This window comes from Stigmatopora argus, chromosome 23 (genome assembly GCF_051989625.1).
Source record: "Stigmatopora argus isolate UIUO_Sarg chromosome 23, RoL_Sarg_1.0, whole genome shotgun sequence".
Classification (NCBI taxonomy): Eukaryota; Metazoa; Chordata; class Actinopteri; order Syngnathiformes; family Syngnathidae; genus Stigmatopora; species Stigmatopora argus.
This window is the reverse complement of record NC_135409.1, coordinates 3,027,809-3,042,693: the sequence shown is the minus strand read 5'-3', so window position 1 is coordinate 3,042,693 and position 14,885 is coordinate 3,027,809. Positions and strand designations below refer to the sequence as shown.

General features: G+C 42.6%; 2 protein-coding genes across 8 annotated transcripts in view; one reads left to right on the top strand and one right to left on the bottom strand.

The window, feature by feature from the left end:
- The window catches only part of anks1b (ankyrin repeat and sterile alpha motif domain containing 1B), a 47,719-nt gene extending 38,763 nt beyond the window's left edge, over positions 1-8,956 (top strand). For 2 of the 5 annotated variants that reach the window (XM_077594456.1, XM_077594452.1), the window contains exons 20-28: positions 1,915-2,022; positions 2,091-2,282; positions 2,356-2,481; positions 3,263-3,334; positions 3,444-3,527; positions 4,589-4,726; positions 4,826-4,996; positions 7,635-7,726; positions 8,250-8,956. In XM_077594456.1, the coding sequence (XP_077450582.1) occupies positions 1,915-2,022; positions 2,091-2,282; positions 2,356-2,481; positions 3,263-3,334; positions 3,444-3,527; positions 4,589-4,726; positions 4,826-4,996; positions 7,635-7,726; positions 8,250-8,298 (1,032 nt within the window). In that variant the 3' untranslated portion in view covers positions 8,299-8,956. Of the gene's footprint in view, positions 1-1,914; positions 2,023-2,090; positions 2,283-2,355; positions 2,482-3,262; positions 3,335-3,440; positions 3,528-4,588; positions 4,727-4,825; positions 4,997-5,210; positions 5,346-7,634; positions 7,727-8,249 lie in introns of all 5 variants that reach the window. The other 3 variants (XM_077594455.1, XM_077594451.1, XM_077594453.1) reach the window with 2 other exon arrangements.
- A 968-nt stretch (positions 8,957-9,924) lies between these two features.
- On the bottom strand, positions 9,925-13,618 carry dram1 (DNA-damage regulated autophagy modulator 1). 3 transcript variants are annotated; one of them, XM_077594459.1, is made up of 7 exons: positions 13,410-13,610; positions 12,964-13,031; positions 11,817-11,959; positions 11,578-11,755; positions 11,353-11,411; positions 11,191-11,283; positions 9,933-11,126 (listed from the first exon to the last, which is right to left on the bottom strand). In XM_077594459.1, the coding sequence occupies exons 1-7, from the start codon at positions 13,592-13,594 to the stop codon at positions 11,091-11,093; spliced, it is 762 nt and encodes a 253-aa protein (XP_077450585.1). In that variant the 5' UTR covers positions 13,595-13,610; the 3' UTR covers positions 9,933-11,090. The 3 variants fall into 3 exon arrangements, with proteins under 3 accessions (XP_077450583.1, XP_077450584.1, XP_077450585.1); XM_077594457.1 differs by having other exon boundaries at positions 9,925-11,126; positions 11,578-11,959; positions 13,410-13,618; XM_077594458.1 differs by having other exon boundaries at positions 9,928-11,283; positions 13,410-13,614.
- Positions 13,619-14,885: the final 1,267 nt, after the last annotated feature.

The following is a 14,885-nucleotide window of genomic DNA, read 5'->3' as shown; positions in this document are numbered from 1 at the left end:
CTGTACTTAAAGTAGTAGCTGCATCTATTCAGCCTTTTGTAAAAGATTTTTTTCAAAAATTCTGTTCCCGGTGCTAATTTGAAACTTGGCAGGCATGTCTGTCATGAATGGAATTGCCCAACAAATTCTGCCATGATGGTTTGATATTACAACTATACAAAGTCCCAGCTGAACCCATCCTCTTAAAAATCCAGACCCCAAAGCCATTTTGCATCTGTAAAATGAAATTTGGTCAGAATGTCTGCCATGAATAGACCCCCCCAATTCTCAAGAATCCTAGCCCGAAAAGACGCAGACATTTTGCCGTGTTGCTTTGAAGCCGCCATTTTTAGTTTCATTCTCCGCCGTTGAATGGCTCATGTAACGAATCCTGTCAAACTGTAATTAGACATTCACGTTTTTTTTAATCTGACCGTGTTGCTATCCAACCTCGTCATGCTGTGCGTGTGACGCAGACCTTTGGGGAGAATTGTTACGCTAGCGGCAAGGCTAATTAACACAAGCGGCACACAAATACAGACCTCACACAGAGGTTAGTCGCACTGGCTGCTGCGCCAAGGAGCAAACGTCCTCGCCGAAGGCCGTTTTGTCCCGCTGTTCTTTTTATTTTATTTTAGGTAACTGACACAGTCGGAGGAGGCCTAGTAACCACGGGAACAATGCAATCCTTTCATCGGTGCCCAAGCGCGTTCGGGCGAATCGGCGTGAAAACGGCAACATCACACTGCGCGTTTGATGGCCGCATGGCGTAATGATGCGCCATCAGATGATGCATTCATTAAGCGCCAGAAATGATGACAACAAGCCGTCGGAGCGCGGCGAGGTTAGCGCTTCGCGCTACTCCAGAGACGACGTTTCGCAGGCGAAATGGCGGAATGCTTTGATTTACTCGGCGCTCATTTGCATCGAGTGCTCGTCAGGCATTTGTGATGATGGTGATCAGACTGTCCTCATCGTGTTTATCTTGACAAATGCAAAACATTATGCAAAGTCATCCTTCCGCAGGAGAATTAGTATCAGTTTTGGAGAGGTGCGCTCACTCAAAAGGACTCGAGTGGTGGAATTTGTCAGATTTGGATCACGTTTGAGTGCCAAATTGCATCGACCCAAACTAGTAGTAGTTCAATGAAATGACTCCTTACTGCTTTGTGTCAAATAATAAAATGCTAGCAATAAAGAGGACTATGCGATTAATAATCTTTCCCTAAAATATGTCCAAATTCTCAAAACAGACATGAAAAATCTAACAAATGATACATTTTTAATAATGTGGAAGCCATGAATAATGTAGAAAATGAGTGATGAATTATTCAGTATCCTACTGAACTAAAAAATTCAAAAGCATTTGAAAGAAACAATTAACTAAATGGAATCGAATGAACGCTGCCAGCCTCCCCTAGTACACGTCGATTGGACGTCTAGCGCAGGGGTAGGGAACCTATGGCTCGGGAGCCACATATGGCTCTTTTGATGGGTGCAAATGGCTCTCCACTAACCTATGAGGTAAACTATGGAAACTGCTGTTGAGAAAGCGCAGGAATAGGAGCGTTATGTTGGTATTATGGCATTGACACTACCCCAGTGCCTTATAATCATTTTTTTTCATTACACTCTTTTGCATGGATTTTCTCATTGATACTCATTGATTAGCAACAACGTAACAATGTTGTAAAAAGAATTCGGAGACTTTTTGTACTTTAAAAGTGGTGAAGTGACTAAAAAAGACACACATTTTCATGTATGTTGACTTTTAAATTGTGAGTATGGCTCTCAAGGATTAACATTTAAAAAATATGAATTGTTTATGGCTCTTTCCATCAAAAAGGTTCCCGACCCCTGGTCTAGCGTGTTCGATGGCCGTCGCTAATGACATTCTCTGATTTTAGCCATCGATGATTCTCTCTGTCCATTCAGGTTCTGAAGATCAGTCTGATCGGTCACAGGAAACGAATCTTGGCCTCGTTGGGGGACCGCCTACACGAAGACACCCCCCAGAAACCACCGCGGGCCGTCTCGCTGCGGGTGAGCGTGCCGGGCTCCCGTCCCGGGGCCTTGCGCCCGACGCTAACGCCCGGGGACTTTGTGTGCAGGAGCCCGTCGGCAACCACACTCCCCCCCAGCTCAACCCGGCGGCGTACGCGGCGGGGGTCCCGGGCGGCTCGCTGGACGTGCAGCACCTCATCATGCAGGCGGACGCGCGGCGGCGGCAGCGCAGCAACGACAACTACTTTGACGACGTGCCGCGATCCAAACTGGAGCGGCAGATGGCGCAAGTTAGTATGGTGAGCGAAGGCGCGCCTCCACGCCGCCGGGTTTCCTTCCTCACTCGCGCCTGACTCTTAACGCCATCCGCAGGCGGGCGAGTGGTGCGAGCCGATCACGTTGCGTCCGCCCAACGAGGCCACGTCGTCCACGCCGGTTCAGTACTGGCAGCACCACCCCGAGAAGCTCATCTTTCAGTCGTGTGACTACGAAGCCTACGTGAGTACTTTCGCTTTAGTACGCTTTACTGACTACTGTATTTTTCGGAAGTCAAGTGTGACTTTTGTTACGATCCGGGCAGTTGGGGTGTTGGCGCCCTCTTGTGCTACATGGGTCGGGAAATCTCATTCTGAGTGAATATTGCGTTTTTAAAAATATTTTTACTGTGAAAAATTAAAGGGGAATGAGGAAACATTTTAGACATAATATTGAGATATTTCAAAAAAAATGATTAAAAGAACCAGATCAAAAGCCCTAAATATTCAGTTTGTTATAGATCTAAAACAGAAAAAAATGCTTTTTGAACTTAAAAACAACACACAGAGAAAAAATATACAATTTTGGATTTAAAAAAATGCAGTTATTGATTTAAAAAGGGGATCAACGGGTAATATTCCCCATACATCTATTGTCTTCATTTGAATTTACTCATAAAACAGAAAATCGGCACACACAATTTACTTTCTCGGGCCGCACAAAATGACGCGGCGGGCCAGATATGGCCCCCGGACCGCCACTTTGACCCGGCTTTAGAGAAACAAAGCATCACGATATATCACCATTTGGACCTTATATTGTCACAGCCCTAACAAATTGAGCAGAAAATCCCCAAAATGGCTCCTCATAAAGTGGAGAGATGAACTGGATTAAAAAAAATGATGAAAAAATGTAATCTCCTAATCTTTATCTGTGATGTGCAAACCATCTGTTTTGGATTAGACCTTTTCACCCTTTGAGAGTGTTTGGGCCGGTTTCAACTGTAATTTTTGTGTGTACACAGTACCTGGGTTCCATGCTAGTCAAGGAGCTGAGGGGAACCGAGTCCACGCACGATGCTTGCGCCAAAATGCGGGTACGTCATACGCCCATATCACAATACTAACGCCATCTTTTGTGGAGGAGAAAGTGCCATCTAAGTGGTTTGTTTCTTTGTGCTTGTGTCTGCGCCGCCTTCCAAGAAGTCGACGGAGCAGATGAAAAAAGTGCCAACCATCATCCTCTCCGTCTCGTACAAGGGAGTGAAATTCATCGACGCCACCAACAAGGTAAACGTGGCGTTATGTTATGTTTCTAAAACTTAACAGATTTGGCTGCCATGGTCCATTGTTGTCAAATGTTGCTACCATGGGTTTCTGTGTCCGTTACACTTGTCACTATCTAAATCATGCTAACATTGCAAAGTAAATAAATCTTGCTTTTTGGGGGGGTAGCATATTTTGACACTCCTTTTTTTCATTCATTTTCTGAACCGCTTATTCTGACAAGGGTCGCGGGGGCAGCCAATCGCAGAGCACAAGTACAGTAATCCCTCGATTATCGCATCTTCATTTATCACGAATTCACTACTTTGCGATTTTTTTCCGCTATTATTTAAAATGTATTCTTTTCTTTTTTTAATTCAGAAAAATGTGAAAATCCATGCTGAAACTCATAAGCGGAAACCACTTTTGCTACTAGGACTCAGAACTGAAGAAAAAAAAGTTATAATAGGGGTGACCCTACTTTGCGATTTTTCGATTATCGCAGCCATGTCTGGTCTACAGTAACCGTGATATTCGAGGGATTACTGTATTCATGCCCACACTCATGGCTAAGGGCTATTTATAGTTTTCAACCAGTTAGCGTAACATGTTTTTGGGATGTGAGAAGAAACCGGAGTACCTGGAGAAAACCCCTGCAATCCCGAGGAGAACATGCAAACTTGTGTTTTTAATCGTCACATTTCGGTGGGAACTTATTTAAATCGTGTTGCACGTTTTGAAAGCTTCTGGACATCCAAAAGGAGCAAAAAAAAATGGGTAGCAATTAGTAGCAATTTCTGATGGGAAGCAAAATATGACAAAAGACCGGCAATGGACGTCCAATTCGTTTGGACCAGACGGGGGAAAGTGATTGAGTCTAAATAAAGGTTGGTTTTTAGATCTGCTTCGGCCACAATAGCGGCCGATGCGTTAATGAGACGGGGACTTTGGCGTCTCCTCGTCGCTGCCAGACAAAAGCTCCCAAAGCAGAAGGCTGTGTGAAATACGCGCTGAATAATAAATGATGTTTGTTTAACGTCTGTCTGGAGACAAAGGGGGGAATATTAACGCATCGGTGTCCCCAGAACGTCATCGCCGAGCACGAGATCCGCAACATCTCGTGCGCCGCTCAGGACCCCGAGGACCTGTCCACCTTCGCCTACATCACCAAAGACCTCAAGTCCAGCCACCACTACTGCCACGTCTTCACCGCCTTCGACGTGGTCAGCGACCTGCAAATTCCCCCGAGCGGGAGCGCCGTCTGCGTCTCCTTTTGTGACGCCGCTTTTTTTTCCCCTTTTCCCCTTTTCCCCCCGTGGCAGAACCTGGCGTACGAGATCATTCTGACTCTGGGTCAGGCCTTCGAGGTGGCCTACCAGCTGGCGCTGCAGGCGCGCAAGAGCGGCCACGGCTCGTCCACGCTGCCCGAGAGCTTCGACGGCAAGCCCGGCAAACCCGTGCCCAAGCCACGTGGCGTCAACGTCCGCAAATCCGTAAGCCACGCCTTCCGCCACCGTTCGGCTTTGCTTATCGCAGTGGCATTTTTTTCCCCGCGATGACAAATATGAAGACGAGGGGCAAAATAGAGGCTTTCCCCCCACCCCATTTTCATCCAGAAAAAACTGATTTAGAAAAGTAGAGGTCCCGTCACAGCTTTGGCGCATTCCCGCATGACTTCCTTTGACCTTTTGTGTGACCTCTGTACAGGTGATCATGTCCCCCTCCAGTCACTGGTCATTGGGTCACATTTACACCCCCCACCGACCTCCTCTCCACCCTCCTCTTCTTCCTCCTCCTCTTCCCTTCCGACTCTTCCACCTTCCTCACCCAGCTCGCTCGCAGGTCCTCCTCGCTTTTCCTCGCCTTTTCTTGACTTTGTGTGTTTGCTCTGGAGCAATCTGCTCCCAGAAGCTCTTCCATCTCGCTCGTGGCGCTCCGCACAAAGGATTACGGTAAAATTGGCTCCATCGCTCATACAGTTATGGGGAGAAATTTTACATTCATTTAGTGAAAGTTTAAAAAGAAAAAGACATTTTGTGAACAAACTAGTATACAGTGGTACCTCGAGATACGAGCTTAATCCGTTCCGGAACTGAGCTCGTATGACGAGATTCTCGTAACTCGAGCGGACGTTTTCCATTGAAATGAATGGAAAACAAATTAATTCGTTCCAGCCCTCTGAAAAAACACCAAAAACAGGATATTGGATTGGAAAAAATGTTTTATTTCTTCTAATTTGCCATCTATTAACTAAGTAACACATAACTGGTGGTTTAATAGTAATAAAATGTGTTTAATCTAACTAAAATTGGGCAGATTTCGCCGACGGGAGACAGAGACGTTTGGGGGCGTGGGGGGGTTGGGTTCCTTTTTTTTTTTCCACGACAACGCACTCGTAAATGGAACAAACAAATTTAAATTAACTTGGATTAATATATACAGACACTCAACCATACGTTTAATGTAACTTTACACAAAACTGAACTCTAATTTTGTTTTAATCTTTTGTTACCTTCGTTTTCTGGGTTGGCGATTTGCCACGCCTCCACCCTCACGTTCGCTATCGATGGACTGTTTGCTGTTGTATTGCCTTCAAAATATTCCCAAAATGATGCACACAAATGTCCTCACAATAGGATAACGCACGACCACTTGCCAACGAGAAATAGTCTTTAAAGAACGATCGCGGGAGCTTCTTTCCATAGAAAGAATAACAGGAAATACAATAGTTGAGCTTACCCACGTATTGATTGTGGGTAATGAAGTTTTATTCTGAGAATAAAACCCATTGCCTATGGGTGTTGTGTGCACGAGTATACTTCATTACCCAGAAAGCCCTCTTTTTGCCCGCGCGTTGTGCATTTCCTGGTCGTATGAGAAACAAGTCTGAATTAATCGTTCCGTGCTCGTAGATATTGTTATACACGAAAGATATGCAAAAAAGACCTGGCTTGGTCGCATCACGAAATTTTGATCGCATGACGGGCGAATTATTCGATCGAAATTTCCGCCGTAAGACGAGAATTTTGTATGACGAGCGGTCGTATGACGAGGTAACCACTGTACTAGTATACGAGTTTATATTCTTTGGGAGCAAAAAGAAGCATCGTTTTCGGATGATAGGTCGCGCCAGCCAAAGAATACACAATGAAGAAGAAAATATTAAATATAAGAGACTAATTTTTAGGGGGGCAATGTTTTATTTTATTGGGAACTAAAACAAAAGCATTAAATGAATGTTTGTAAAATGGAGAACAATAGGCGAAATAGGCATCTGTTAATATAAGTTTTTAAAAACATATTTAGGTTGCATAAGTCAATAAGTAAAGGTCAATTTTTTTTATAATTCTAGTCATTTGAATTTGTAATGTTTACATAGAAAAAAAGGTTTGTTTTCATGTTTTTGTTGCTTTTAAAGATGTTTATTTTTAAATAATTTCCTATCATTTATAGCTCCGTTTTAAACAATTGCTTGTTTTTAAATACATTTCTGGTATTTCTACACAGGCATTGCGATTTATTTATTTAGCTCTTTTTAAAAAAGAAATTTGAATGCATTTTGTTTCAAATAAAAATAAACGCATTTGACTGCTAAAAAAAAAAAAAAAAAACATTTGACCGAGCAACACCACGGCCCATAATGGATTGCGATTAAAGTGTTGGTCATTCATAAAGCTTTTTTTTGTCATCCATCACTTGAGACAAGCTGATGCTGATGTGTTAATGATGTTGGAGTGTGTGTGTGTGCGCGCTAATCCTCTAACAAGATTTTCTGTGTGTGTGTCTCACGAGTTTGCGGCAGCGTGTCGACGTGTGGAGATTAAGCCTTGTTACCTCTAATGACAATGATCCCCTTCCTTCCTTCCTTCCTTTCCCTTCCTTCCTCCTCTTCTTCACACCCCTCACATCATGTCGGCTCTAAAGCGAACTGTAGACCTTGTGATTGGCTGAAGCGTTTGCTTGCCGTTCATCCATCGGTCATGTTGCCACCCCGCTTTTTTCCTTGTACACTTTAAATGTTGCCAAATAGGTCCGAACGCAGGCAAGAAAATGCGCAAATCGTCAGACAGACATTTGCATCGACGGAGACGTGACGCTGTTTCCCATTTCTGTTTTTTTGGGGGGCTTCAGATGGAGCAGGCGTCCATGGATCAGAAGGGTCACGCCAACGTGCCGTGGATAGTGGAACCGGGTCAGGAGGCCAAGAGAGGAGTCAACACCAAGTACGAGACCACTATTTTTTAACATTGTGCACTCCTGCGTGCGCGTGCCTTTCGGAGGGCGGGCATAGGAGGGGGGCGCTCGCTCGCTCGCTCGCTCGGGGGTGCTCCAGCCCGTCCTCCTCCCCCGTTTGGCCAACCTGCATGAGCCAGGGGTCCACTTCTGTTCCCACCACTAGGGGAAACGTCCTGTTTTGTCGGTCATTTCCTTTCTTTTTCTTTCTGGGTTTTTTTTTTTTTCCTCAACCGTCCCCTGACGACTTGGCTGCCCGGTCGTCATAGCGACGCCCGCTGACGGAGGAGCACTTTTCATTTTCTTGTCCTTTCTGTTCCTTCATTTTTCCCACGAAATCGGCCTGAAAATGTCACTACCTGAGGTGTCTTTTTTCCCTTGTTTTTTTTTTTAACAAAAAGCATGTGGCTCGTGAGGCGCATGTCGGCCATTTTGCCGAGGGAGGGAGGGAGGGAGAAAGGGGGGTTGATGTAGGGGGGCTCTCTCGATAAGTCATGTCATCTCATTTTGCAGGGCAGTGGCGGACGCTCATGTCTTTTACTGTGGAAATCAAAGAATGTAGCCAGCCATAACACGCACGCTCTTTTCAAAGGACTACAAACATGGACTCCCTGGCTCCTCCCTCTCATTGTCCGCGTTTAAGCTCGACTAAAACGCGCACGTAAATGCACACTGAATGTTTTAGGGGGAGGTTACCATGGAGACGGACAAGCAGGCATGTGTCAACATTATTATTTTTTTACATCTTAATTCGAGACTGGTTTAACATGTTAACATGACAGTATTATAACTCTGCCATCTGCTGTTGTCTTCACGTTATTATTCTTTTTTTTTCTTATATGCTCCAGAAGGCTGGCCGCCCTTTTTAGAAACAAAAAGTTTGGGGGAAAAAAGAAATAGAGCGAATGTGCGGACCTCCGTCCCTCCCTTCTGGACTTTGTTCAACTACTGTACGTATGGGAGGGCATTGACGTATAAAATGTACAGAGATATTTTGCCAACTCATTGTTCATAGCTGTAATGTAAAAAAAAATGAACAGAGAGAGAAATAAAGCTAAACAAAGACAAAAGAAAGATATGTGCTAGATGATTTATCGTACTTGGAGTGAGATTCATGTAAATAGGCTTGGGGCTTCCAGCACGCTGATTTTTGTAATTTTCTGCCATTATTTATAACCTGTAAAGCACACACGGAATAAAATATGACTTTACGACCATGACGGAGAGACCACTTCGCTAATTGTCTTATGTTTATGCATGTCAGAATCGAATGAAAATTGTCTTTGAAACAGAGATGCCCGTTAATGGCAGCGAATGAGTTGAAAAGCTGATTTACCATGGAATTGCCGTCCAGTCACCGAGGAGATGCGATGTCAAGTTTGTGAGGTGAGTCTAACACACGCAGCGCCTCAAAATAAGTGTTGAACTGATTACCCTGAAATTGTCAATGCCATTCCTACTGTTTTAATGTGACACCTTTCTACAAGTTGTATATAGAGCAGTGTGATACCCAAAATGATGCCCTTGCTGACTGATTTTGCTGTTTCTGTAAGTCTGCATTTTTACAATTCCTTTAAACCCGCAAAAGCGCGATTTTAAGTCAAGCGTAAAATGAGGCAATAATAGTATTTTATTAACTGGCAATATAAAAACAAAACAAAACTAGAAGAAAACTTGATCTTGAGAGCTCAATTTGCCACATTGTGAATGTGTATAACATATTGTTAAAGTTTATGAGAACCAAATATTGAAACATAATTTATTTCCACCCTTATTTTGTGCTGCACTGCAACTGATTTGCGAAACCATTTTTTTTTTTCATTAATAACCTTGTAGGGCTTTAATTTTGGATGACTTTGTCCATAATGGGGGGGAAAAAAAGAGATTTGGATGCTATGTTTTCTCACCTTAACAAAATTTAGACGATGACAAAACCAGTGTTTTCAAGTTAAAACTTCTCGTAGATTTCATTTCAATATTTAAACAAAAAAATTTATTAATTTTTTTACCTAATGCTTACCACTAAAAGTTAAACTTCTGGTGGCAAACTTATTTGCCACGAGGGGGCGACAAAACACAATCGCAACATGCTTAAAACCAAGCAATGGGGACTTAAAAAACTTTATAAAAACCCTTTTAGCTGTAAAAATGAAATACAGACGCTCCCCTACTTACGAACATTCAACTTACGAACAACGGTACATACGAACATGTCTGCAAATTGCGTTTAAGTCCAAAAATGTTCGCAAGTCCAATTTTGTATTTCGCGTCTTTTTTGGAGTAGTACTTCTTTCCGCCGCTAATACCGACGCCTGGCGCTGTGAGAGCTCAGCTCACCCAGCATCTACCTTCTTCGTTGCAATGCGGAAGTGCGTGAATGTATCTCCAGTGTGCAAAGAACCTTTTTCATTTGTATCATTAAATATCTCATGCATCCAATATTGAATATGGTTGGTAAAAAGCTAAAGGCTTCTATTGAGGGAGTTGCAAGGAAGAGGAAAGCCATTTCATTTGAAACGAGTGGCAATAATAACGAAGCTTGATGCGCGTGAGAGTGGTGAGCGTTGCACATTCAGTACCATTTATAAACAGAAAGATCGAGCAGCAGGACCCAAATATTGAACGTTGCACAAAGTTTGCAAATCAATTGAATGATGCCATACAGTGCTACTGCATCATTTATGATGAAAAAAAGAAGAAAACTGTGCAATCGTCATTAGGTCGCTTCTTTTGGCCAGTTTCTAATACATAAATCTATCTCTCTCTCTACAGTACTGTACATATTCTCTCCATTTTATTAAAAAAAAAATTTTTCAGTACAAACCAATGCGTGTTACTTATACAAGCCTTAAACATACAAATGCACTTATATAAACCTTCAATATACTTATATAGGCCTTAAACATAAATTATAATACAAAATATAGCACTAAATCAACTTACAAACAAATTCAACTTATGAACAATCGCTCGGAACCAATTGCGTTCGTAAGTTGAGGAGTGTCTGTATGTACATATACCTTTTTTATCCCAAAATATTTTTTATTACCTAAGGAATTATTTATTATCACTATGGTCCAGCATTACGCATAAATAGCACACAAGGCTTTTGGTAGTAAAATATTTATCAAAACAGGTACATTAAATATCCAGTCAGTGATATGCCGTTACTTTGACAACATGTACATAGGTATCAAAATTCTTTTTAAAAAAACGTGACCACAATTCAGGTCAGTGAAACATTTTCTTGTCGTAATTTTTTAAGAGGCGTCGTGCTGTCGCAATTGCCGAGCAAAGTGCATGAGGGCCTCAGCAGCGAACTGAAATGACACAGGAAGTGACTCGTCTGTTCCCCTACCCCAGTTCTGTCTCCACCCGCAAGGTGAACCGCTGCAGGATGACAAATACGCAGTTAGTCGTGAAAAGCGGCGTTTGAAAATGGCGGGGGCCTCACTTTAAAATCCTCGATGTACGTGAGAAAGAAAAGGACAAAACTGAAAGCCACGACCCACTCGCACGCGGCGCTGGCCACGTGGAAGGGATAGTCCTAAAAATAAACACGTCTCCAGTCAACATGGTGCACCTGCTTAATATAGTCAGTCACCTTGACACCCACCTTGCTTTCCTTGACTTGATGCAGGTCGTTCTGCTTCACGAAAAACGCACAGACCACGGCTGGGTCGGTCGTCAAGGAGAAACATTTTGAGGGCAAAGGGTCGATTTATGGTCAGCAAAACCAGCTCTACCTCATTTGAGCTGGAAGCGAGTCAAGTCTCATCACGGAGTTAACTCGCTACCGTTGCCAAATGTCACTTGACCTGACCCGGGGAATAAAGGATACTGGGGAAGAAGGCCAGCGAGGCAATGACGGTCACGAGCAGTCGCGCACGGCACGCCGCAACGGGCGAGCCGTGTGGGAATTGTTGGTAGGACATAGCCGTCTGCAGGATAATGTATAAAACTCCAGTGACGAAAAATAGCAAGGCGCCGGCGTCGTGAACCGCCGTCACGGCCGTCTCCTGCCAAACAAACTGGAGTTTTAACAAACACGCCATCATGTGATTTTGTGAAGACCCCTACCTGGAAGGTGGCCACCACGCACATTCCGACACAGGCGAGAATTCCCAGCACCATCACCGTTTTGTTGAGACGTGGATTCACCACCTTGGTGTCCTCACTCAGCTTCTCCACGAACTTGAACCTGCTATAGATGGTAGCCATGCCTACACACAAAACGCAGACGAGCCTTTCATTCATTTTCATTTTCTCCCAAAAAGGGAAGTGAGTCATTATTAGGAAGTGTAACAAAAGCACATGGTTGATTTATGAGAATAGCTGCTGTATTTGTAAAACTTTTAGCTCCAGGAATGTTTAAGTGCCAATGATGCATTTCGGCTGACTTTGACTGCAAAAGTCTGAAGATTCTGACATAATTTAACCATATAATCTAATGAAGACTATGACATATTTTAACCATATAATCTAATGAAGACTGACATATTTTAACCATATAATCTAATGAAGACTATGACATATTTTAATCATATATTTTATTAGAGCTGAATCATTACAATAAAACACAAGGCTTTATTTTTATATATTACTACATACTGTATGATTAAACACTTGTTTTCAGATCGGAGCTCTGTATAGATAAATTAGTCAGGAATAAATCATCTGTGGATTAACCCGTTGAACCCTGGTCTGTCTCCTCCGATGCTGAATACGCTCCATTGTTAGACAAGATGAGACATAGTTTTAGACGTTGGAGTCAGATGCTAAAACTTAACATCTAACAAGTCAAACATATGAAACAGTTGCTATGCTTCGTTTGCGAAATCCTGCGCGACATGGATTATTTTAAAAGTGGAAAATACTGTACCGTTCTGCTGCAGACTGGAGAAACGGAAACAGAAATCATATTCTGGCTCAGATGGTTCAAACATATTTGTGACTTTATTGACAGAAGACACATGCTAAAGGCATTAGCATCAACGCTGGCCAAGCGCCGGGAGTGATTGACAGATGTCAGAGAAACACACTTAGTATACTGACAGGACATGCTGTTTTAAAAGCCTTATTTCCTGTACTCATTATTTTATTCATTCAGATTTGTGAGGGTTGTTAACAACAGTCTTTTACTTTCGTCCAAGCCAACTATTTATTCATTTTAATTTGACTTTACAGCACTGTTAAATATACTAGTGCGTGTACTTTTGTGTTTTACCTGCACATGCCGAAACAAATGTCATCAATCCGAATATGCAGCTCTCCGGCGGGTTTGCTGCTGTGTCGCTGCAAGTTTACAACAGTAAAATCGTCATAGTATATACATTTAAAAATAATAATAACCAATTTAAAAAAGAGGCAACAAAAAAACTTTCATTTTCGTTAGTAAGACGGCCGCGCCCATTCGATCTAATAAACGTTCGTGCATATAAATCAAATAAATGTATAATGCATATCTTGGAGTCATCTTCCACAATGTTGCAGCTTGAAACAATGTTATGTCTTCATAGAGTTGTCGTTATGAAGATGTAACATTGTTTCAAGCTGCAAACAAGCCAGACACATTTTTGGTGGCTGGAAGCCAGCAGAAGAGGGAAAACGAAACTTAACACGTCGATCGGGTTTTCCAAGATTTCGTGGAAGAGAGGCAAAGTGTTGTTTTACCTGATGTAAGGAAACAACAAGTCCACGTCACGTCTGAAGAACGCGATGATGTAGGACAGGATAAAAGAGGTGGACGACCACACCACCAAGAAGAAGGGCAGGAAGCACAAACCTTGCGTGAACCACCACATCCCTCCTCGTCCTCTTTTGATCCTAAAACTCTGGGAGGCGGGAAGAAGTATCATTTTGCAGAAGCGCTGGTCACGTGCCCATCTTCCGTAATGGTCCTCTATTCTATACCCTGTGTCAAAGTGGCGGCCCGGGGGCCAAATCTGGCCCGCCACATCATTTTGTGTGGCCCGGGAATGTAAATCATGAGTTGTCGTTACTTTCTGTTTTAGGATCTAATTAAAATGAAGAGTATAGATCAGGGATAGGGAACCTATGGCTCGGGAGCCACATGTGGCTCTTTTGATGGTTGCATATGGCTCTGAGCTAAAATATGGAAACCGGTGGTGAGAGAGCCGAGTCCCGAATGCACCAATAGGAACGTCGCGTCGGCACTGTGGCATTGACTTTTTTTCATTAGAGTCTTCTGCATCTATTCTCTCATTGATATTCATTGATTAGCAACAGCGTAACAATGTTGTCAAAAAATTCAAAGACTTTGTACTTTAGAAGTGGTAAAATGACTAAAAAACTGGCACATTTTCATGTATTTTGACTTTTAAATTGTGAGTACGGCTCTCAAGGAATAACATTTGAAAATAGTAATTGTTAATGGCTCTCTCTTTCAAAAAGGTTCCCGACCCCTGGTATAGATGTATATTACATTTCCTGATTTTCCCCCTTTTAAAACAATAATTGTAATTTTTAATCATTTTTTCTGTGTTTTTAGTTCAAAAATCATTTTGTAAAATCTAAAAATATATTTTAAAAAAAGCTAAAATAAACATTGTTTTAGATCTATAAAAAAATTAATATTCAGAGCTTTTAATCCAGTTCTTTTAATCCATTTATAAAAAGTATATCTAAGTTTATCTAAAATGGTCCGGCCCACATGAAATCGAGTTGACATTAATGCGGCCCGCGAACCAACCAGAGTCTGACACCCCTGCTCTATACTATGTATATACACTATATAAACTAAGATGTCAAACGTGTCATCTGTGGGCCCAAAGTGGCCCCTAGGGGGTCCGATCCGCCCCGCGGGGTGGGGGGTTGGTTTTGGGTGGGTTTGTGTGAGTGTGCGGGGGGAGTGGGGGGTTATTTTCATGAACATTTTAGTTTGTATGTAGAAGTAACAAGGACTGCCTGTACATTTTTCTGTTAGTTATCCTTTAATAATACAGTTGGGTGTCAAAATTATTCTAATTAAGGATTTATTTTAAGAAACGACCTTTTACAAACTATTTTCACTTGTGAAGTGGGTTCGATAATTGGCCTAATTTAAACGTCAACGTCATACTACTAAACTGCTAATTAACAGTGCGTTCCTCTTTCCCGTCGCTAGAGGGCGATAAACTGGTTAGGAGG